This window comes from Eulemur rufifrons, chromosome 30 (genome assembly GCF_041146395.1).
Source record: "Eulemur rufifrons isolate Redbay chromosome 30, OSU_ERuf_1, whole genome shotgun sequence".
NCBI lineage: Eukaryota > Metazoa > Chordata > Mammalia > Primates > Lemuridae > Eulemur > Eulemur rufifrons.
The window spans coordinates 132,561,295-132,587,131 of record NC_091012.1 but is presented as its reverse complement, the minus strand read 5'-3'; the positions used below and the strand labels follow the sequence as shown (position 1 = coordinate 132,587,131).

General features: G+C 39.8%; 1 protein-coding gene across 1 annotated transcript in view; it reads right to left on the bottom strand.

The window, feature by feature from the left end:
* PIR (pirin) overlaps positions 1-20,419 on the bottom strand; it is a 91,622-nt gene extending 71,203 nt beyond the window's left edge. The window contains exons 1-3 of the mRNA XM_069463694.1: positions 20,392-20,419; positions 18,441-18,571; positions 11,050-11,142 (exon numbers count right to left, since the gene is read on the bottom strand). Of these exons, the coding sequence (XP_069319795.1) occupies positions 11,050-11,142; positions 18,441-18,536 (189 nt within the window). The 5' untranslated portion in view covers positions 18,537-18,571; positions 20,392-20,419. The remainder of the gene's footprint in view (positions 1-11,049; positions 11,143-18,440; positions 18,572-20,391) is intronic.
* Between the last annotated feature and the right edge of the window lie 5,418 nt (positions 20,420-25,837).

Below are 25,837 nucleotides of genomic sequence, written 5' to 3'. Positions count from 1 at the left end.
TATAGTGAAGGGACCTGTAGGGAATGAATGGTTTGCCAACTTCTATGACTCCCCAAATTTCCACAAACGAAAGTGTTCTATCTGCACCTAGGAAAGAAAGTAGGTTGTTAGAACTATTGTTGCTTAAGAGAGCCCTCTGCTGACCCAAATGATGTGTACTCACTATTTTTCTACAATCAGACCTCACCAAACCAGGTACGTGTCTTGCCAACAGATCCACTGATTACTAAATATGTCTTGTAGCACACACATGGTGTCTCTGCTTAAAGACTGTGTGGCAGCTAGTCATTAAGGGATCAGCTACACTGCAGCACAGGGGTAAGTTATTCTGCTCAGCACAGTCTCCATGTAAAAATTGTCAAGGCAGATGCTTAAGAATGATGTGCCTGAAAAGGCTCCTTTGCACACATGGTCCTGGGCAGGTTCAAGGCTCACAGGGCCCTTACAGAGGGGTAGCTTTGAGGGACTCATGTCAATTTTCCTTTTGTTTTAATATTTTGTTAAAATTTCACCTTTTTATGGGTACACCATTATGATTCCCTGATTCAATTCACTATAGAGATTTAATTTCTCAAACTTTTAATGTTCATTGTACTTGATGTTATTGGGCCACAGTTCCCAGGATTTTAGACTTCAAGAAGTAATAAAACATTTTATAATAAAGGGGTCTTAGATAGGGATGCCAATTTTTGTCTCCCTTTTGTCTTGATAAAATTTTAATTTCAGAATAATTTTAGATTTATGAAAAGTTATAAAGATCATACAGAGTTCCAGTGTACCCTTCACCCAGCTTCTCCTGCCATTGACATATTATTAATACATAACCTCAGTACATTTGTCAACACTAAGAACCCAACATTGATACATCACTATTAACTAAAGTATATAACTTATGTGGTTTTTGCCAGTTTTCCTATTAATGTCCTTTTCTTGCTTCAGGATCCTTGTCATCCTGTCCGCTTGGTTTCTTCCATCTGTGACAGTTTCTCACTCTTTCCTTGTTTTTCATGAACTAGATAATTTTGAAGAGTACTGGTAAAGTATTTTACAGAATGCTCCTCAATGGTGTGGGGGGTGCCAACTTTTAAATTCAAATTGTGTAAGGGAAAAATCATCTATTATGGTCATCATTTCATAAAGGAAAGGCCATTTTAACAACCAGAAAAGGAAGAAATAAAGAACAATCTTTTAAATAAAACAAATTTATCTCTTGGAAAGACCCACTACTTTGCGCACACTCGTGCTCTCTTCCCATCCCGCCACTTTCTTTCATTTTGGCCCACACGGGAGAAAATGTCATCACAAACTCACACACAGGAAGTTAGGAATCATCCAGAAGGAACACAGTGACCATTCCTTCCCTACCTGCAAAGAGCTGCCACTCTAGCAGGGCATAAACTACTAAAATATGCAGACAAGAGAAGTGAAAGCTACAGAGAAGTACAAGTAGCTCCGGTGGAAACACAGAAGAAAGATCGATTCTGATAAAGAATCTGGAGGAATGAGGGAGTGATTCATGGAGGAGGCATCCTCCCAGGTGAGCCTTAAAAGAATGAAATTTTGGGGCAAAGCTGGGGTGGGGTGGGGGAAAAGGGTATACAGAAGGAGGCAAAAAGTTTTAGACTGTAATAAAATGTCATAAGCAATTAAAGTATGAATTTGTTAATCATGTTATTACTAGATCATGAACAGTCTCCTTGCAGTTTTAAGAAGTTAAATGATTGTCCTTAAATAGCTAGGTACAACCAATCTAATCAATTTCCTCATCACACTGGAAGTTTAGAGGACAAGTGAGAGCATTATGTTGTACTTACAGGTAGGAAAATCTGGATCCCTGGACCATGAAAGCATCAGGTCCCACAGTAAGTGAGTAGCAGGTGTATGGGATGTTCACAGTTATGTGATCTAGGTCACCCGTGCAATCTCATTTCTAATAGTATTAACAATTTTTTAATCATCTGAATGTGTCAATGTATGGAGAAAATATCAGATGTAGAGAAAGGGAACTTTGTTCCAGAAGGAGTGATAGCATAGAAAAGTAGACAGTGTGGGTCTGGGATCAGATGGGCCCACCGAATCCTGCTCTGTATGGGCTATACGAACTCAGCAAGTCACCACCTCTCTGAACCTCAGTTTCCTCATCTGTAAAATGGGGAGATAACAATTCCTACTTTTCAAGGTCGTTGTGAGGCTTAGAGGTAATACATAAATATATGAACCTTCTCATAAAATGGGAGTTAATATTGTTACATGGAAAATTTCCTTTGGGCTTAATCCTGTGTGGTCAGGCCTTTCATTTTTAAAGTCTATTGATCAACACTCATCTGCACACATAGAAGTAACATTCATCGAGTGCTGGGCAGGTGGGAGGGGGGAGGAGGGGATGGGTAAATTCACACCTAATGGGTGCGGTGTGCACCATCTGGGGGATGAACACGCTTGAAGCTCTGACTCAGGCAGGGCAAAGGCAATATATGTAACCTAAACATTTGTACCTCCGTAATACGCTGAAATAAAAAAATAAAATACAATAAAATAAAAGTCTATTGATTGGATAACTTTGAAGTGGCTTTGCTAATAGTGCTGAAGATTTGCCTGAAGCTTTTTATTATGTGATGATCTATGTTAATTTATTTTGGACTTATTTTTAGTCTCACTTGAAAAGCATTATCTTATATGTGGTGACATAAAATAATGTTTTAATGACTGGCTTATAGTCTTTATTACATCCCCCCCACCCCCTGCAGATTTTTCTACTTAAGAACTCTAGGAATGCAGCCTCTAAGACATGAATGGTTTTTGTTTATAATTGTAATGTGGGGTGGATGGGGAAATGTGTTGGGAATTTATCTGGACTACTTTCAAAGAATATTTCAGTTAAACTGCTACTTTCCCTCATATGACCAATGCTTGTTGACACAGAACAGGGTTTAAGTCTTTCCTATGGGAACTGTTCTGTGAACTAAGATGTTGAGCAGCATCCCTGGCCTCTCCCCACTAGATGGCAGTAGCACCCCTCAGTTGTGACAACCAGCAATGACTACAGAAATTGCCAAGCTACCCAGCTGGGCAAAATCACCCCCATCTGAGAACCATTAACATGGTACTCTACAAAAAGCCCAACTTCTAGGCTAAAGATGGTTCTACTTTAACACAATTGTGTTAACTTGAGAGTTTCAGGATGTCAACTATTAGTCATTTGTCCATAACTAGTGATTAAGCTTGGACTTTGAAGGCCTTCCCCGATAATGGCCCAACGTACAGCTTTAGATCCCATCACATCCCCCATTTCCACCCTTACACATCCAATGTTTAAGTCCGACTAGACCACTCACTGTTTCTACCGTATCGCCATACCATGCCCTTCTCCTTTACCTCCACTGTCCAGAGCCAAATCTCACTTATTCCTTACGGCCCTATTAAATGGCCAAATTTTCCCTGAAACCCTCCCAGGCCTTTCTGTTAGAAGAGATAGCTTCTCCCTCAGAACGTGAAACTTCTGCAACTGGACCTCTCTCATTCCTCCTTAATCATTTTCTAACTTTCGTGCAAACTCAAAGTCCTCTGCCTCCAGTTCTAAATACAGGTGTGCGCTCACTGTTTTAATTTCCTTTTGCCTAGAAAATATGCTGTGGAGGAGAAAGTTATCCTTTTGATTTGAGGCACTCTTTTAAATTTGGTGGAACCCTCTAATGGTGCACAGATCACCCTTCCCACTACAACACTGGCACATATTATTATCCAGTTTATGGCGTATATAGTTTATCCAGTTGACTGGAATAGAACATAAACCAGATCCATTTTATCTAGAGAGGACAAATCCAGGTAGGAAACTTCAGCAAGTGTTCCTGGACAGCAAGTCACCATCAGGACCCTCACTGTCCATGATAGCAGGGTTTACTTTTAAATATCTGAAGGGGTGATATGTGAAGAAGGAATTTTGAAAACATCAGTTTCTTAAGCAATTAACAAATAGAGTTCAATATTCTAAAGGTACAGAGAAAAAGAGAGTTAAAATGGAAATTAACAATCTTGCCCATCCTTCTTCCTCATCACCCTGTAACCTTCTCTAGAAGTAGCGTTACCAGTTTCTTGAGTGTTTTTTCAGAGACAACCCAGGCATTCCCAAGAATAAAGGTGTGAGTGGAAACAACCCAATGGATGAATAGATAAACAAAATGTGATCTATCCGTACGATAGAATATTATTCGGCTATAAAAAGGGATGAAGTACTGATACATGCTACAACACAACACGGATGAACCTAAGTAAGTAACGGAATCTAAACACAAAAGACCATAATATCATATGATTCCTGTTATATGAAATGTTCAGAATAAACAAATCCAGAGAGACAGTAAGTGTGGTTACTAAAGGGACGAAGGGGAAATCGGAAGTGACTGAAAATGGGTATGGGTTTACTTTTGGGGGTGATGAAAATGTTCTGGAATCAATAGTGAAGGTTGCACAATCTTATGAATATACTAAAAACCAGTATTTTTAAAAGCTTTGTGAATATACATTTGCATCTGTTATGTGTTTGTTTTGTCTCTAAGCACCATCTTCTTTTGGTACCATAACATGTATTTTTAAATGTTATTTTCTTTGCATCAGTGTAGTCTGTGGAAGTAACCATTCATTAAAATAGTCCATCTTTCCCATAATAAAATTGTTAATAAATCATTAAAAAGAATAAATATATAGTGTTTGCTTTTAATACAAATCCTACACTATGCCACAATTCTGCTCTTGCCTCTGTCACTTTCCAAATATCATGTACCTATCTTAGAACATAGCAAGCTGTATCATTTTTCTTTAGGGCTGTGTGGTAAGCCATTGTATCAGACACATGTATTTAAACTACTGGTTCTCAACCAGGGGTGATTTTATCCCTACCCCACCCCCAGTTGGCAATGTCTGGAGACATTTTTTTATTGTCACAACCTGGGGTAGGGGGATACAATTGGCATCTAGTGGGTGGAGGCCAGGGACGCTGCCTAACATCCTACAACGTACATGACAGCCCCCTACAGCAAAGAATTAGCCACCCAAAATGTCAATAGTTGTGGAGGCTGAAAATTCCAATTTAAACACTCCATGATTAATGAATATTTAAATTGTTTACAATGTTTGTCTTTATAAATAATGTTGCATAAAATTCCATCTTTCAGATATACAATAACTTCCTTATATATAATTGCAGATATATAATCATTCCACTATTATTTTGAATGCTTTGTTCCTTTTCTATTTTTAAAAATTGTACCAGAATAAACATTTTTATAATAAGCCTTCCTTCTCACTTTGGGTAGTTTTTTTTTTTTCAGGAAATTATTAGATTTATAGAAGTAGGATTACTGGGATAAAGGAGAATAACTTTTTTGTAAGGAGTTATATAGGACTCATATTGCCATTATGAATAGAATGTTTTCCCCCATTATATCTGATTATTGCTTTAATGCAGGAAAATAGTTGATTTTTACATAGTTATTTTATATCCAGCCATTAACTAAGAGGTTTTGGCTTACATTCTTAGTATGTTGGTGCCAAGGGATGTCTTAGGGGTGGAGGTGGCTTTAGCTTCCTTCCTATAATCTGTTACCTTCACCCCAAATCACGCCAAATCAACATATATGCTAAGATTCACATGCTGCCCTGTAATCACAACTTCAGGACAAGTCCCAAGCCCTCCTCACTCCCCCGGTCGAGTCACCAACCAAAGCCAGATTCGGCCACTGTGGGGCTTTCTTTTATTATCATATTACCTACTAGTAAATAATTTTCCTCTTCCTTTACAAAAGCTATAACTCTTATTTAGTAATAGCTTCAAAGATTCCAGAACCATATTAAATTGTGATGGTGCTCGTAGACAGTCTTGCCTTCTTTTTCATATTAATAGGAAGATGGCTAATATGACATAAGATGCTCACTGAACAATAGAGTCTTTATGATATTGAGAAAGTATTCTTTCCTAGTTTTCCAAAATGGTTGTTGCATTTAATCAAGTCTCTTTTTTTCCCCAGCCTCAATTCAGCCCTGATGGCATGGTTTGCTTTTGAAAGCGGTGCACAGCAAGCTAGAAAAAAGGGCTGTGTGGGAAACGGGAGGTTTGAATCCGGTCACAAGTTTTAGTTTTAGGTGTGAATCACCAGGACCTTTCCCTTCCTCTCTGGGATTGTTCAGGCATTGCATGCAAACGCTGCCTGCTACCAACCAGTAAATACAAGTGTGGTTTTTCTGATGGATACGCCCTTGGAAACAGGGAGGTTTTGTTCTCCTGAACAAAAGCAAAGAACTTGCTGAGGCTTGTAGTGAAAAACTTTTAAAAACACTTCTCAGACTAATTGAGAACATAATGGACAAGACTATCCTAAAATGTCCCTGCAAAGCAGGAAGGATGGGTCCTTCCTAACAGTTCTTAAATTTCATTAAGCAGTGGTGACCAACCATTCCAGTTTGCTCAGGACTGAGGTGTTCCACACGAGACTTTCAGTGCTAAAACCTGAAAAGTCCCGAGGCTTTTAATCATTTAAGGGTGATTTTGAAAGGCACAAAACATGTTTCTTCTCAGGGTAGGTGAAAGGTTCATCAAAGGTGTATAAACTATTATATAAGTACCTCTCTTTCTTTCAAGCTAAACTTTGGCAAGGCTTGCCTATTTTTCAGATCATTCTTTGTTTCTGATCATTTATACTCACCCTAAACAAATCACATTATCAAGCCTGATCAGAAATAGGGCAACTGCAAAATTATTTCACCCTTTACCACTCAGCCCTTTTGAAAACAATCCTCCCCAGAGTCCAAGCTCCTGGCAGGAAATATTGAATGCATTTCTCTCTTTGTCTTGTGATCACCAGCTGTGCTTCCTTCTCCAGGGTATGCCTTCTTCCTCAATTTATAGGCAAGTTTTTAACAGAAAATATATAGCTACCCAAACCTAAGCATTAAGTTAAAAAAAAAAAAAAAGATTAGCCATTAACCTTAGTAAAATCAGGTTCTCACTCTTATCTCACAGAATCATAATATTGCTGGTTTGGAAGGTCATCTAGACCAGCATTTCTCAAATTTTAATGTGTATATCAATCACTTGATGATGTTGAAATGCAGATTCCAATTCAGTAGCTCTGAGGTGGAGCCTGAGATTACAGGTGATACTTCTGCTGGTTCATGGGTCACACTTGAGATAATGGGAATTTTAAAGAATAACATTCTCAACATTTCTTTGATCATCTATCACTATCAGTTTAAACAAGTGTAAGCATGCACTCAAAATATTATATTAGCTATATTTTATATTTGTTAGTAGATAATAATTTAATTTTTATTTAAAAAAATAAATGTAAGCTCCAGCACAGAACTGACTATTGTGAAGAACATTGATCCTGACAACACAACCATTATGTGAACATTTAGTGCATGCTTATATTACTCCAGGCTTAAGAAAACCACTTTGACTCGGGGAGCCTATTCTATCTTTGCATAACTAATTGTTAGAAAGTTCTTCCTTCTATTGGTTTGTATCTATGCTTTGTATCCAAAGGTTTACCTTTGGAGACATGTATTAATAAAACAAGCCTAATCCCACTTAACACTAATGCAACTCCTATCACTGAGAAGGTCTGATTCTCTTAATATATAAAAAGCTTCCACAAAACAATAAGAATAACACAAGCAACTCAGCAGGGAAAAAACAAGACAAGGATATAAATATGTATGAAATAGATGTTTTAAAATGAAAAGAAAATCAACCTCACTCAGATAAGAGAAATGTAAATTTAAACTATCAAAAAGCATTATTTTTCACTTGTCAAAATGGCAAAAATAAGAAAAGCCAAGTAAATATATTGTGTTAGTGATGTCGAGGGAAAACAGGTACCTTCATACATCACTGTGGTAATGTCAATTGGTCAACCATCATGGCAAATGCTTAAGGAAGCCATTAAAAATTAATTTTTGAAGAATATTGAAAAGTGCTAAGAGTATAATGTTAAGTTAAAAAGAAGCCACAAAACATAAATATGATACCAGGAAAAAAGTACTAGAAGAAAATACATCAAAATAATAACAGCTATTTCTGAATGGTAAAATAACATCACTGGTGATCGTAACTTTGTTCTTTATATAGTCAGTATTTTCAAAATTTACAACAAGCCTGTATAATTTAGAAAATTTCGGCCGGGCGCGGTGGCTCACGCCTGTAATCCTAGCACTCTGGGAGGCCGAGGTGGGCAGATCGTTCTGAGCTCAGGAGTTCGAGACCAGCCTGAGCAAGAGCGAGACCCCATCTCTACTAAAAATAGAAAGACATTATATGGACAGCTAAAAAATACATATAGAAAAAATTAGCCGGGCATGGTGGTGCATGCCTGTAGTCCCAGCTACTCGGGAGGCTGAGACAGGAGGATCGCCTGAGCTCAGGAGTTTGAGGTTGCTGTGAGCTAGGCTGACGCCACGGCACTCACTCTAGCCTGGGCAACAGAGTGAGACTCTGTCTCAAAAAAAAAAAAAAAGAAAAGAAAATTTCCAGAGAGGAGGTGATGAGAGACTACAAGTGGACCTGGCTTTAAATTTCAGACTTTTAAAGTTCACATTATTAAGAGACAGTTAAGTGTCTGGCTTACATACACTCCTGGGGAAAACTGATACAGTCGAGTCTCATCATTTGAGATAGCTATGCACTATAAATTTGCCATGATCATCAAATTAGCAATTACTAAACCATTGCTCTTAGGAGAAATACAGGATTGGGTTCCTTCAAGCCTCTGGTCATGATTTTTTCAACCAATCAATACATGACCTTGTATTATGTGTGTTTCTGTTTAAAGACATCTTATTTAGTATATATTAGTGATTAACATTGAACTCTGCCAGCAGCACTACAACTCATACCTGAATAAAGTTTATCTAATACACATATTTTCTCCATAAGGCACACCATAGCCTGCTTGCGCTTAGGAACACTACACAGCACCGCTGTACTATGCCTGGGAGCCATTTTAAACAGTGAAATCACCAACAAAAAGCACAAAAATATGGAACATGTGGCACTAAATAGGCTTTGAAAAGGACACTTGCCTACATTATGAGAACTGAAACAAGAAAGCAGAGCATCTCCTTGTTCAACCTCAGCTGGGAACATGCACATTGAGCGACTCAAACTTTTTACCACTCTGCACGTGTCCGTGAATTACCATGAAAGCACCACAAGTATTGATTTGGGGGTTATAAATACATTTTGGCAAGTAGGTGAATTCGTGAATACAGAATCCACAAATAATTACAGCTACAGTTTTAAGGAAAATTCTTACAAAAAAAGAAAGCCAAACACCAATATTCTACAACTGAACTCCTTTACAGAGTTGTTTAAAGTTGAGCACCTTACAATCTATAAAACAGTCCCCCTAGAAGGCACTTTCCATAATGGAAGTGAAAGCAGTATGTTTCATCATTCATTTTATTTAATGTATTCATTGTCCTCAGCAAGAACCATCTCTTTTTATTATCCAGTTAAATGCAGACAGTAGATACTATCTTCAATTGGTGTGGCGTGATCTCAGTTGAAGCAATTTACAGTCCCCTTGGGTGTGTGTGGGGAGGTTGAGGCAATTCCCAACTCTAATGCAAGACAGAATATGATCAAAGCCACCATACAGACATAGTGTGCATGAGACTGGTAAAAAATATAATGCTATGGGGACCAAATGAAGGAGAAAACACATCCTCTCAGGACCATTTGCAAAACTTGACAGAGAGAGTGATATTTGAAAAGACCTTGAAGGATTAGTAAGACTGTAACCAGAACCATGGGAGGGAGTGGACAAGAAGCACCTTGAGCAAGAACACAGAAAGATGTATTCTGGGAACAAGGTCAAGATCCAGCACAAGTGTAGGGTAGGGGAAAGGAATGGCTTCCATTACTGCTGTAAAGCAAGGCACGGCACCTTCAATGTGTTAGCAGAGAAGGGAACTGGAAGGCGAATGGCTAACTGAGGAAGGGAGAAGGGTCCAACTATCCTGGATCCTGCTTCCAGAAGCTTCTTGGCTCATTCTACCTTTACAATGCAGTGGTGCACTCCTTCCCTGTCCATCTTTCACCTCCTTAACCAGACTGCACATGGAGGTGAGCAGGGATCATGCTCCACTCTTCATTAGCCTCCCTCCCTCTGCCTTCTACCCACACTTCCCAACACACAGCACACACCCCAGTATACAAAAGATCACCCTACACCAACACCTGCATGTCGCCAGCCTTTGGTAAATATTTACTCATTCACTTATTGGCTTTGCAAACACACTAAGCCTTGAACAAGCCCTGGTCTGTTTCCTAAGAATACAACTTGTTCTCACCAAGCAGATGGCTAAACTTGTAACTAGGAAATAACTATCCCTGAGCTTTCCCAGAATATATGTTTGTTTGGAGAATGGGAATCATTGAAAGTGCCACAATATTATTAATATATTATACATCTTTATTTCTGTATCTAACTAAAACTGAAAATTAGTGTTCAGTAGAATCTGTAAATTTTATAATTATACTTGTAAATGTATGTGTATGTCCTTAAAATCCTAAAGTTTTAGTATATTATATTTTGGCCCCTTGATTCTATAATTCTTTAGAAGTTAATATAAACATTCAGATAGTTCTTGGATTGTCTTTGGGGTTTATAATACTATATAATTGACTGGGTAAATATTTCTGAGAATTCTTGTATAGAAACAGATTTTCTATATAAAATTATTTTAATCACATCTTAAATAGCTTCTTCTATCGCCAATAAATTATTTTAATTATGAAAGTATTTTAAGAAGCCAATTGTTGCTCTTTATTAACTGCTCAAATAGGAATGTCTCTAGTGGTGCAAATTGAAAGAATATTAAAAACAGTAAGTATTTAAATTTGAGTATAGAAATTGCAATTCTATAGTAGGAAGTCAGCAAATTATAATTTAATTTTAGCCTTTTATTCATTGCTTTTAAAATTGAATTTTCTACTAGAAATGAGAGCAACTTTTAAAACACATACTTCTATAGTCAAATTATTGTACTTACTGTTTCAAAACCTCGATGTGGGTGATCAGGAAATCCGCCTGGTCTACCTCCTTTAAATTCATCAAACAGTAAAAACGGATCCAGATTTTTTAACTGAAATAAAAATAAAATTCAGCAGATTAGATGTGCCTTTTAAGCCATGCTAACAGGGGCTACATTCTTGAACAAATCCAGCAAACTTCATCAAAAATTACATAGCCTCATGAGCAACTTTTTGCAATGAAAATGGCTTTCAAGAACTCCTTACACACATACACAGGGATTCCCTAATTATGTCAGAGTTGACATTTTATGAGAAGCACAGAGAGTTGACAAATATTTATAATCACCTAAGACATAAATAGTCAAGTACAAACAAGATACAGTCTGTATTCTAAACAGATTCATAATCTTATGGAGGAATAGACTAGAAAATCAATATGACAATAAATGCTGGAGGAAGACAACTTTACACACATGAGATAGGGTGGGATCAGAGAAGGTTCTATCAGGAAAATGGCACTTAAGCTGGGTCTTGGAGTATATGTAGGAGTTAATCAAGTAGCAGGGAGAGGAGAAGGAAGGATATTCCAGGTAGAAGAGCAGAGAAACAGCTTAGCATGCTTGAAGAACTGCAAGGAAACTACTCTATTGGGGCAAAAGATGCACATGGAATCATGATGAGAGATGGGCAGAGGATACAGGCCAAGTCTTAAAGGAGTTTGGATTTTATCCTGAAGATGATGGGTTTTAATCAGGGGTTGATATGATCTAATTACGAAAGCTCATTCTGTGGAAGATGGTTTGGGAAAGGAAGAAAGGAGACAGAGTATTTAGGTCATTTCAATTCTCTGAACGAATGAGGGCAAAGGCCAGAGCTAAGGCAATGGCAGTGGCAGTGGAGAGAGGTTGTATGACTGGGTAGATATTTAGGAGGCAAAAGGCAAGAGCATTAGACGATTCCCAAATGTCTAGCCATGGTGTCTGGGAAGATGGTAGGGCCATTCAGCAGCTCAAAGGAACAGAAGAAGCTGCCTTGAAATAGCCACGGTGACTTCATTTTAAGTCACGTTGAGTTTGAGATATTTATATAAATGTTTTCTGTATAAATAAAACAATCTTCAGTGTACATTATATTGTGCAAAGACTAGCAGGCAACTGAAGATAAGTCTCAAGCTCAAATGAGAATTAGAAACAGATGTGGCTGTCACCAGCATATCTTTATGATTGTCTTATTCTTGGCTATTTGTTTTTCTATATAAATTTTCGGAAATTTGTCAAATTCTATGAAAAAAAATGTTGGTCTTTTGATTGAAATTGCTTTGAATCTATAGATAAATTTGGGAAGAATTAACATTTATATAATATTGAGTTTTCCTCAATATTTCCTCAATATAAATATGGTTATCTACATTTATTTAGGTCTTTTAAAATGTCTTTCAATAAGGATTTGTAATTTTCTCCATAAAGGTTTTATATATATCTAAAAACTTTTTTCTAGCTAACTTAAATTTTTAATGGTACTATATTGCAAATAGCATTTTAAAATTACATTTTGAACAGTTTGATGCTAGAAATTAGAAATATGAATAGAAAAGAGATTTTGAACACTACTAAGCTCTTATTAATTTTAATGATTAATCCATAGCTTCTTTTGGGTTTTCTTTGAGACATTCATATAACCAATGTCTTTATCAATAAGTTTTTGCCCAATAGTTCATGAAAAATATTTTTTGCTTGCATTAGATTAAAGCTGTGGCAGACTATAGTTTTTGTGGGTTTTGTTGGGCTCATCTGGCTTCTACATGCCTTTCTCACTCTGCAACAGTGGTCACTATTGAAGACATGCTGCTCTCATGGCCAAGGGCAGGAGCAAAAGCAAGCCAGGTCAATCGTGCACAATCACATTAACACACCCCATTGGCCAAAGCATGTGACAAGGCCAAGCCCAAAGTCAGGGAGGAGGGCACTTACACCCTCCCTGGGGGACTCATGGGTAGTGCATCTAAAAATGGGTGGGGGTGTATAATCCTATTACAGGGAGGGAGTGAGTATTTGGAAGTAATATTCCAACCAACACCCATTAATTTGCGAATAATGAGATTCTTTTTTCATTTCCAATCCTTATAATTTCTATTTCTTTTCCTTGTCTTTGTGTAAACTAGCACCTGTACAACAGTGTTGAGTGGAAATGATGGTGGTAGACAGCCTTGTCTTTTCCCTGATTTTACATAGATTGCTTTTTAAAGTTTCACTGGTAACCAACCAAGTTGTTTAATGTTTTATAGATTCTCTTCATAAGGTTAAGGAATTTCCCTTCTACTTCTAGTTTATGAAGTTGTTAGGTTTTTTATTTTAAACATAAATGGATGTTGAATTCTTTGGAATGTTTTTTCTGCACTATTAAGATACTTCAATGCTTTGTTCTCCTTTCATCTCTCAATGATAGTAAATTACATAAGTAGATTTTCTAACATTAAACCAAATTTGCTCTGTTCAGATAATATATGATATTGGTCATGATATATTATCTCTTTTATACATTGCTGTATTCGGTTGCTTAATATTTGGTTTATGATTCCCACAACAGTTTTCATAAATGTGATGTAATTATCCTTTTACTTGCTGGCCTCGTCTGGTCCTGAGAGCCGGGCAATGTCAGCTTCCTAAAGTGATTTGAGCAGCACTCCCGCAGGTTTCATCCCCTAGAGTTTGTTCATTATGGAAATGATCTGTAACTTAAATATTCTGTACAATTTGTCTGTAAAATTATCTAGACCTGTTGTCTCTGTTATAAACTTTCAAAATACAGGCAACCGCCGGGTTACAGACGAACCGATTTAAAAGGCATTCCATACTTAAGAACAAGCTCCCAAGGCTCCCCATAAGGATAATTTATAATTAAATAGTTAAATTAATAATTTGGGAGCTAGTTTCTTCCACCTTAGAGTGCCTATTTGGGGGCTTTACAAAAAAGAAACACCAACTCTTACTTATGTAAATCATTGGTTTTGGAAGCTGCTTCCTGTTGCACACAGTTAAACCTAATCCTAACTGATATAAAGGCAACAATGCCTATGGTGGCAGCCTAGAACCAGGTGATTCTAGATCAGCCTACATCAAGACAATATGGCAGCAGCAGAAGGTAGAGGTCCTTCAAGACAGACTCCAACAGCTCAGACTACCTTATAGGCTTACTCAGCCTCTAGACTGGAGCCTGAGGGTAACAACAAGAAGGTAGAAGGAAACTGCCAGCACATATCCAAACCTCAGATCTAGATAACAGCCTTGAATGGACTTGAGCTGTGACTATGCCCCTCTACCTGGACTCAATAGCTAGAGACCTTGATAATGTAGAACACCATCTACAGAGGCTAAATCAGTGAAGACCAAGATTAGTCAAGGCTATTTGATAATATTAAGGAATTTTTAAATTTTAAGTGTGATAATGGGATTGCAGTTATTTTTTTAAGTTCTCTTTTAGAAACACAAATTAGGCCCGGCATGGTGGCTCATGCCTGTAATCTTAGCACTCTGGGAGGCTGAAGCGGGAGGATTTCTTGAGCCCTGGAGTTCAAGACCAGCCTGAGCAAGAGCAAGACCCTGTCTCTGAAAAAAAGGAAAAGAAAAAAAATAGAAACACAAATTGAAATATTTGTAAATGAAATCAAATAATGTTTGGAATTCTCTTCAAAATACTTTGAGAGGACAAATGGCTAACAATGTGGAGGAAACAAGATTGCCCATGTGTTCATCATTGTGGATACAAGGAACATGGAGATTCATGATACTGTTTTCTCTACTTTTCTATGTTTGGAAAATCTTCATTTAAAAAAAAGAAAAAGAAAAGTGATGCAAGGAGAATCACATCTCACCACGGAGTGTCTAGTGCAAGGGGGAGTATAGAGGCAAGAGCAGCTGAGTAGTGGGTTTCCCTCCTGCTGGGAGCACAGAGGAACCACTCCTTAATACCATGCTATTCAGCCATTCAAATTCCACTCTGGCTAGCCTGGCTCTTCTGTAATTGTAATGAAGGGTGTGAGCCAGCCTCACTCCATCTCTTCTTCATTGTGAATCACAGAAAGGCTCATTGGGAGCATTGTAAATCACTCTTCCATCTCCACATTTGCAGTCATAGGAAACAAATCACTTGTAACCACTAATACTGAGCACTGTTGTCCATTCTATGCTAAAATGGCTTTGGGGTCCAAAGTTTATATTTCTTCAGAGACATAAGTCTTGGTGCAGAGAGTTTGAAAAGTAACCTCCTTGATGTTAGACAGATGGTTTCATTCTATGCTGATGGGAGGGTTAGGGGCCTACTTTCTGGCAAGTTGGTAACATGCAGAGTGTGAAAAAATATGGCAAGAACCTAAATGGTTAAAAATCGGGTCATGAGTAGGAGAATAATGATTTGCATATACAATGGAATATGGCATAGCTAGCTGAATGATGTTTAATAACATGGGAAGCCCTTATGCTACCATGTTAAATGAAAAAATTAGGGCAGAAAATTGCTTATATAATCCTCATGATGTAAAATATACAATCATATGGAAACACCTTCTGTCTTAATAGTAATTAGACCAGGTTGATGGGATTAGGAATGATTCCCATCCATTTATTTTTCCTTAGGGTAGAGTCATATGTGGGACATAGGAGAACTGAATCAGTGGAATATGAGGATCTTTAAAGCACAATTTCCAGCCAAGGACTCTTATCTGGGTCTACTGATAGAATTTGGGGGGATTGTAAACTTAGACTGGAAAAATATTACATCTTTATTCTCACTAACCTCTACTCAATTATTTTCTGGATTTTTTTTATTGTAGTAAAATATATGTAACATAAAATGCAGAATTTTAACCATTTTAAGTGTTCAATTCAGTGGCATTAAATACACATTGTTGTACAACCCTCACACCACCACCTCCAGACTGAAATTGAACATTTTCTTCAATTAAGAATGTAGTCAATGAACCACAGTAAATTCCTAGTACCTGTGACTTTGTCACCAACAGAAATCAAAGCCATTTTTCACATGATAAGACAGTTGTGAGTAGGCATATTGAAATATTATTCACGCTCTTCACAGCTTTGAAATTAGGGAGTTATTAGAACTGCCACCAAATCTTGTTATTTAATGTAAAATTACTAGATTATGAAATTGTTTTTTTTAAACTTTGCTAACCATATTTCAGTATAAAAGCTTCCCTTGGTAATCCTATATATTTTATATATTTTAAAACATTGTTTTGAAAAGTAATTGATAGGTTTCACTAGACTGCCAAAGGGGTTCACAGGACAAAAACAATTAAGAAATTCTCAGATGTGTTCCTGACAGATGGACTAATTAAAGTATTAGCTATCCTCAACATTTAATAATGGTTTACTGACAGGTGTCTTCAGGGTCCCAGAATTCTTTCCAATTGTTCTGCTGGTGATGTAACCTAGTAGAATATGATACCACCTCCATCTGCATCTCCCCAACATTCCCTGTGCATTCAGCCCTTAGAATAATCCTGTTTGTGTGTATCCTTCGGAAAACAATGTTGGATGAACCTCAGAAGGCATGTGGGGATAAACAGGAAGCCAATGTTGGAAAGGGAAACCACAAAGGCACAGACAGGGGGAAGTTTGATGGGGCCGATGGAGAGCTGGGCTGACAGTTCTCCCCCTGCCTCAGTGGCCAATCAACTTTATGCTAAATGAAATAAGCTAGGCACAGGGAGACAAATACTGCATGATCTCACTTACATGTGGAATCTAAAAAAATTGAACTCATAAAAGCATAGAATAGAATTGTGATTACCAAGGACTGGGAGGCAGGGTGAAGAGATGTTGGTCAAAGAATACAAAGTTTTAGTTACACAGGAGGAGTAAGTTCAAGAGATCTACTGCACAACATGGTAACAATGATAAATAATAATGTATCGTATACTTGAAATTTACTAAGAGAATTTTTCTTCTTTTTTTTTTTGAGACAGAGTCTCACTCCGTTGCCTTGGGTAGAGTACAGTGGCATCATCGTAGCTCACTGTAACCTCAAACTCCTGGGCTCAAGTGATCCTCCCTTCAGAGTAGCTGGGACTACAGGTGCACACCACCACGCCTGCTAATTTTTTCTATTTTTAGTAGAGATGGGGTCTCGCTCTTGCTCAGGCTGGTCTCCAACTCCTGAGCTCAAGAAATCCTCCTGCCTTGGCCTCCCAGAGAGCTAGGATCACAGGTATGAGCCACCGCACCCAGCCTACTAAGAGAGATTTTAAGTGTCCTCACCACAAAAAAAAAAAATAAAATAAAATAAGTATGTGAGGTAAAGTATATGTTAATTAGCTTGATATAGTCATCTCACAACATATACATATCAAAACATCGTATTGTACACCATTAATATATTTTTTGTCAACTTAAAACATAAATAATTTTTTAAAAAACATTGAATCCATTGACAATGTAAGTCAGCACTCACTAAGGAAAGCCATGAATTTTTAAAAATCCTACAAGCACCTTTCAAAGACGAAAAAGTAGAGAAAGTAACCATTATGTAATGGGTGATATAAAGCTTAGGTCTAGCAACAAAGTAGTATGAAAATAACAAAGTAGAGTTTAAAAAGAGGGACAAACCAGCCTCACTTTTCAAAATGGAATCCATTTCCCTAATGTATTTCTTGTTTTATTCAAAAAAAATTTTTGAAATCTGGTATGGCGCTGGGGGCTATATTCTTTGGGCTATGACTATCATCTGATACCTTTCTGTGTATGTCAGATTTTTTCCCTGCAAATCCCAAGCTTCCCATGTTATTTAATGAAAACATTCTCTAATGCTGAAAGACATCTACCTAGCCTATAATCACCTTCTCTGAGAGTTAGTCCCCATCTACACCTGCCTCTCACCAGGGGTCTACAGAGTTGGGTGCCAGCAGTCTCTCCCAGAATCCAAATCCCTGGCAATGTCTGACTGGCCAGAAGTGGAGACCTGACCCACGCCGAGCCAATCAGATTCTCTCTCCTGGGCATTTGGAATTGGGAATCAGAGTTATTCCCTGGTGCATTAAAGTGTGAGCATATAAACTTGGGGGACTGTAAGGTGGGCATGTTTGGTGATGTGCATGCGGAGGTAGAGAGCAGATCAGCCCAGGGCAGGGCGTGCACGAGCAGAGAGAAAAGCAGGGACGCTTCATGAAGTTCAGCGGCACCTTCTGCCCAGGATCTCTGTATCCACACTACAGAAATCGCCTTTGGGCCAGGGCTGGTCTACATGGGGCCCCCACTGCAAAGTTTAGAGTTTGCACCTAGGCACCCCACAGGACAGCTCATGACTATCTTGGCCTCCTATTCTCAAGTCACTGTCAATGTCCCAAAAGTCCCTTCTGAAGAGAAAGCAAGAAGCAGCTACCCAACCAGCATACCTCGGGTCTGCCAATGCTTCTGCGGACCCTCGCGCCAACCCCTTCTGACTGCTCCCGGCTGAGCACGGATAGAGTCACCTTCTTGGAGGGCCCCATGTCGAAGTCTAAAAACAGCGCGTTCTGATGCTGAGCTGTAGAGGATAGAGGACAAAATGAGGGATAATAAAAAAGAAGGAACATCCATGGACTACAAAATAAAAGATATTAAAATTAGACTCCTGAAATAGTAGCAGCTCCAGTTATTGACTGCTTACTATGTACAGGACCTATGTTAGGTGATTTAAAACAATACTAATGATGGTGAACATGTATGAGTCCTTATTGGGTGCCCAGTACTCCACCAATTATTTACAATTGTTATCTAATGTAATGCTATAGTCACCTTGTACAAGAGTTAGCAATACAGTCATGCACTCCCTAATGGCCTGTTTTGGTCAGTGATGAATTGCATATATGACAGTGGTCCCATAAGATTATAACACTGTATTTTTATTGTATTTTTTCTAAGTTTAGATATGTTTAGAGACACAAATACTTACTATCGTGTTATGATTGCTTCCAGTATTCAGTAGTCACCCGCTGTACAGGTGTGTAGCCTAGGAGCAACAGGCTATACCATACAGCCCAGGTGTGTGGTAGGCTCTACCATCTAGGTTTGTGTAAGTGCACGCTACAGTGTTCACACAATGATGAAATCTCCTAAGGATGCATTCCTCAGAATATATCTCCTTCATTAATCAACGTATGACTGTTGGGCACTTAACTAAAAACTTCTAATGAGCAATTTATCTGCTTTATCTCATTGAACTCTGTCGACCTCCCCACACTCTCCAGTGCCACCCCATGAGGTAGGGGCTACCGGTAAGGCTGATAGGTGGGGATTTGTGTGGCAACCATGGGGAACACGGAGAAAAACCAAGAGTTCCATGACTCCCACCGGAACCTGCTGAAGATCTTGACATTGAAAGGGCTCTTTGAGAGTCACTAAATTCAAAGACTCATCTATCCCTGGTTTAGAGCCAACTTCTCAGGCAAGAAATCTTTGAGCTTTCTCGTGAAGTCTTGCAGAGCATGGGCAAGTCATGGACGAGCTGCCCTCGACAAGGCATCCCATATTTCAGGACTGACCTAAAGCCTGAGTTATTATTCAAAAGTATTTCCTCTTGGGGAGGTCTGAGTTCTAACCAATGGATTATCACAGAACGAATATAATCAATCTCTTTTCCATTTAAAGTGTTTGTGGACAGTACCCCCAAGCCCCTAAATCTCTTCTTCAAGTGAAATGTAATCAATTCCTTCAGAGATTCCTACTGAAACCAAGACAGGTGCTTTAGCAAAAAGCAGAGCCAGGCAGCCCGGGTTTGCATTCCAGCTTCACCACATACCAGCTGTGTGACCTGAGGCTCTCTCTGCCTCAGTTTTCTTATCTATAAAATGGGAGTAATACGATGTCTACCTTAAGGGGGTGCAGTTAGTGCTATGGGAATGTTAGCTGCTATTATTCAGAGGGGCTATACTTGTCAATACCCTCTACTTAGTCAAAGCCTATCCTAAAATGTATCCTCCTCGAACAGTAGTCAATAAATATTTATTGGGTGACGGAATGTGGGGCACAGGAATGAGCTTAATGCTCAAAGCAACACTGGCCTGTCATCACCTATATAAAAGCAACTAGGAAGTATTTTCATCCCCATCTAGGCTATTTCTGGGCCCTTCCAGACTCCTACAGTTAATTCTATTCATGTGAACAACCGATGAGGTACTTAACAGATCTCAGTGTTTTGCAAAAAGAAAAGCCTTCCTACCGCTTTCACCAAATATCAAAGTACTATTTAAGCATCTCTTGTCATCTCCCCTAGGAGTCTAAAGCGGGCTAGGGAAGGCAGGATTTTGCAAACTGATCGCCAGCATACCCCCACCTAGCTCAGCCCCGCGCGTCCCCGGTACTCACGCGTTGGTGGCGGCACCCAGAGCGTCTGTGGCGGCTGGCGGGGCGCGCGGGAGCCGGCCCGAGCGGGCGAGCGCAGGGCGGGCAGGTTTGCAGGGCGCCGGGCCAGTCGCCTCACCGTGACTCAGCGCTTCGCGACCGGCGGCCTCCGGGAGGCGGGAGGCGGGAGCCTCCGGGTCTCGGGGGCCCCGGCGGGGCGACGCCCCTGTTTACAGCCGGCCGCTACGCTCCCTGCGCCCCGCCTCTCCCGGCTGCTCTGGCCTTGGCGCCCCTCCTGCCAGGAAGAGACGCGCACGGGAGCAATTTGGGGGCGCGCTGGGTTCCAGGAGGGGGGTGCGGCCCAGGCAGGTGCTCTGATCTGGGCAAAGGCCCCAACTCGGCCTCGTGGGAAACCTGTCTTTAACTGGGGTCTACTTGTCACCCAAACCGCGGAGCTTGGCGACACGAGCTCGAATGCTGCCTCCACCACTTGGAGGCACCACTTGGTGTGACCTGGGGTAGGTGGCTCATCCTCTCTGTGCCTCCGGTTCCTCCTCTAACATGAGGATGGTGGTGATAACAGTACCAACCTCATAGGGTCGCAGTGAGAATTAAATGAACCTGTTGCGTTGTAAGCACTACACAAGTGTTTGTTACATAAATAAGTTGCCTGCTGTTTGCCAGTTAGAATAGAGGAGTGGGGGAGAATGGGGAGAGGCCAAGACATCTTTGCTCCTGCTTAAAGAGAAGGCACACCCTAGTGGGGAAACAATTGGTTAAGCGCTTGGATGTTGCTGGAATACAGCAGGCAGGCCTTGGATAGTTTTTGCAGGAGAATGAGGGCCTCTCCTCGCACAAGCCAGCGAGGGGGATCTAATTCATTGCCAAGGTTATTAATGAGAGGTACAGACATGGCTGCGGTTTCTGTTCTCTAAACACCAGAAGGCGTCTGGCCTGGCTTTGAGAAAGGATAGACAAGGTCTAAACCTTCCAAAACAAGGTCAGCAAACTTTGTCTGTGAAGGACCAGGTAGTGAATACTTTTGACTTTGTAGGCCACATATGTTCTCTGTGGAGACTACTCCAGTTTGCCTTTGTAGAAAGCAAGCAGCCGTAGGCAACATATAAATAAGTGAGTGTGGTTCTACCTCAATGAAACTTGAATTATGAATACTGAGCTTTGAATTCATGAAATTAATTTAATTTTGAATTCACATAATTTTCACTTGTCACAAAATATTACTCTTTAATTTTTTTAATTTTAACCACTTAAAAATGTAAGAACCATTCTTAGCTCTCAGGCTGTACAAAAATGGGTAGCGGGCTATCTACCCATCTGGGCTGTGGGCATAGCTTGCAGAGACCCCTGCTCTAAAAGAACAGGTTAGTAGAGGAGCAAAGACTTTCCCCTGGGCTCTTTATCTATCAGTGGGGCTCAAACCCACCCTCCCCACCTTACTTCAGTGATTCAAGGCTAAAGGATGTAATACACATGGACATTAAAAGTGCCATGGAATAATATTCTTGCTTACCATCATTATAATTACATCTGCAACTGTCTCCAAGTAAAATAGAAGCAAGGGCTCTCTGTCCAGCGCTTTGCAGTCCTTAGTAAATGCTTCTGCATTCCTTATCAAAAAGTTCAACGTTCAGCCAATTGCTTGAGCCCAAAATGCAAGCTCTCCCCTCTCACTCTTATATCCTGAAATCCTGTGGATTTTGACTCCTAATATCTCTTAAGTCCATCTCATCCTTCCCATTTTCACTAGTGCTGTCCATCTTCTCTGAAAGCCACCCCACTCTTCCTGCCTTCAGGCTTGCTACTGACCAATCCATTCTCCAAATCGCAGTCAAATGGAGTAACAGTTGCTTAAAATCCTCAATGGCTTCTCATTACTCTCAGGAGAAAGTTCTGGGATATTGTTGACCTGGCCTCACCCTCAGCAGGCTTGCTCAAGGACAATCATACGCATATGCACGTGCATGCACGCACGCGCACACACACACACACACACACACACAGAGGCACGCTCCCCATCCCTTCCCACCATGCTGAACTTCTTTTAGGCTCTGGAATGTACATGCTCCCTCTTGTTGGCTTGATGTGCCCCTGTCTGGAACTTTCTTTCCCTCTCCTTGATCTGGTGTATTCCCATTCATCTCTCAACTCTCAGTTTACAGGTCACTTCCTCTGGGAAACCTTCAATGCCTGGCCTCTCATGTCTAGCTGAGATGTTTGACATGGCAATCCTCACACCTCCACATTGCTTGCCAGAGCCACTGTTTATCATCCTCCGGAAGATTCTATTTTCCTCAGATGGCTTAAACAGTATCTCCCATTGCACCTGCTTTGTTTTCTGCAATGTACCCTTGACACCCCTCCATCAAAAGTGAAGTTTACTTCTCTTCCTCTTGAGTCTAGGCAGAGCTTGTGGCTGCTTTTGACCAATGCAATACAATGGAAGTGACATTGTGCCAGTTCTGGGCGTGGCTCTGAAATGGCCTGGCAGCTTCTGCTTCCTGCCTTGTGGAAGCCAGCTGCCCTGTAAGAAGAGTGATAATCCTGAGACCACAGTGATCATTCCAGGAGAAGCCCATGCCACGTGAAGGAGAGGCCCTGGAAGAGGACATGCCACGTGAGACAGAGAGACGGAGGCCAAGGACACTGAGGCACCAGACACAACGAAGCCATCTTGGAAGTGGACTCTCCAGCCCCACCTAATTGCCCCAGCTGATGCCACATGGATAAGACATGAACATCCAAACTTGTCTTTCCCAACTTCCTGACCCACAGAACTGTGAGCAAGTAAAAATGGTTGTTTTAAGCCACTCTGTTTCCAGGTAGTTTGTTTCATGATAATAGATATGGAAAAAAGCCTGTATGCAAGAGGAGAGAAGAGTAGATTTTCAAAGTTTTCCATGCTAATGACAGACTCTTACAAATGTTTATCCTTTCAGAAAGTGTATATATCCATTTAAATTATTACCAAGGCAACCAACCATCAAGCAAGATAAACAGTAGACTTTAGAGATTAAATGTTGCATCCCACCAGCCATAGCAGTAACCTCTGGAGCGTAGGAGTCCTGAAGGCTCTTCTCTTACAAGTAGCATTTACAAGATCAGCTTCATAGTGAAAAAAAAAAAACAGGAGCGAATGGCTTAGCTGTGCATTTGTACTCATTTCTATACTGGGCTCTCAATATTCTTGGGGACGTTTCAGTTTAACACCTTTTCACAGCTTCCTCTGGGACTCAGAATCCCCTCCACCTCTGCAGCCCTGACAGGAGTGAGGGCTAAGTCCAGGGATGTGCATGGTCAGAGCAAAGCAGGGAATTCCATTTGCAGGCCCCTGCAGGAAAAAAAAAAAAAAAAGAGCAAATCTAAAAACCTAGATGACTTTAAATGAGGAAAAACAAAGGTAGCAGAGGGGAGAATTTTTACAAATGAACTAGGGAGCAGATAATGTTTCGCTATAACAGTGTCCACTTTTGAGATGAGAAATGTGACCCTGTACCTCGAGCTTGGAGCACTTTTCACATTGTCATTTGGAGATGTGGAGCAGGCAACTGAATATGCGAATGCGTGGGTAGGCCAGCAGTTGCCTTTGGGACCCTGAGAAACAGAGAGAAAACCCGTGCTAAGGAGACAATGAACGAAGCCTTCCCTAAATGATGCCAAGTAACACCATTACAGTCTTCAAAGACAGCCACATTATCTACATATTTTATTTGACCTTTTTATTTTTTATTCAAGAATTTTATTTTTTTTCTTCTGTATAACTTGTCGAATTTCTTCTCAAAGATATATGCTATGGAAGTATATATCCATCTTAAACACTTCATTATTCACATTGTTTTTCTTCTTCAAGCCATCAACTCAAAAATTCTTTCTTGCAGATTTTAGTAATTTCCCTCCCAGGGCAGTGTAGCTGCTATTCATTAAATGACAAATATCTCTGGAACATTCCATATTAGGGATTCAGACTCACTGAACTCAGGAAATCAGTTGGTTTCTTGTCATTATTTTGTAAACGCTAGTTTATGAAGGCCATTAATGTACTGGGTGGTTGAAGACATCCCAGTATATCTAGAAAAGATGGGTACATGTGACTCCCATACCCACTCTCCTGAGAGCATTCTGCACAGACCCTATTTGTTCCATCAACCAGGGCTGTGACCCAGAAGCTACATGTGATCAGCAGTTGCATAAACTCATAACTGTGCTTTTTTCTGTCTTTCTCATGGGTTTTTGGCAGCGTCCCAGAAAAGAACAGCTTATGGCCCTCTCTTTTGAGCCACAGAACTTTCTTAGAATCTATCACAAGCAAAACACTCTTGAACATGAAAGGCCAATTCATCTCTGAACCAGGGAAGTGGAGAAATTTAGGTGAATGAGTCCCCTGACACTTACCTCAATTACCCTGATAACCTTTCTCAGTTTTCAGCTTTTGTAAAGTTGTGTCTTCTGGCCAAATGAAGGCTGCTTTCAAGATCACAGTACTGGAGTGTATTGGAGTTAAAGTTAAAACGAATTTGAATCAGCTTCTAGTTAATGTTATGTGCATCGAGGTGTTTACGGATGAAGTATACTGATGTCCGCAACTTACTTTGAATACACGAAAAAATAACAATAACAATAATAACAGGAATGACAATAAGGTGGATCAATAAATGAATAGAAAGATGGATAAATGGATAGATATATGAGAAAGTAAATACAGTAAAATGTTCATTGTAGAATGCAGATGGTGGTGTATGAGTGCTTCAACTTCTTTTAACTTTTCTGTATTTTGAAATTTTTTATGATACAATTTTAGGAAAAAATAATTTGAATCAAGTGGGAATCAGGGCTAGAAGGGTTCCATAAAGATACTCTCTTTGTCTGCTTTCTTTGCTTCCTACTCGAGCACCTTCTACACTGTACAATTCAGCGAATGTCTGTTGAAACAAGCTGTCGAACTAAATTGCAAGCTACTAGGTCACTTCCACACCTGTCAGGATTCTTCTACAGCATGAGTTGGCAATTTTTTTTTCTGTGAAGGCCAGAGAGTAAATATTTGAGACTTCACAGGTATATAAACCCTGTTGGAACCACTCAGCTCTGCTGTTATAGACCGAGAGCAACCATAGACAATATGCAGACAAATAGTGGCTGTGTGCCAATAAATTTTATTCACAAAAACAAGTGGTGCTCATAGTTTGCTGACTCCATCTAGACCCCAAATCCTTACCTCCCACTAAAAACGGGAGTAAAATTCATAACATGCCAACAGTTTATGTAAAGGTTTTATAGATCTCAGGAAAGGTCATAACAAAAGGAAACAACAAACCTTTGTGGGTCTACCTCCGCCCCCTGCTCACCCATTTCCTTCCATAAGAAACAGGGTAGGGCAATTTGTTCCACCACTGAACCTGAGGTTTGGTATGCAAGCATCCTTAGGAGAGGTGGTATGTTAATCTTCAATTTCAAT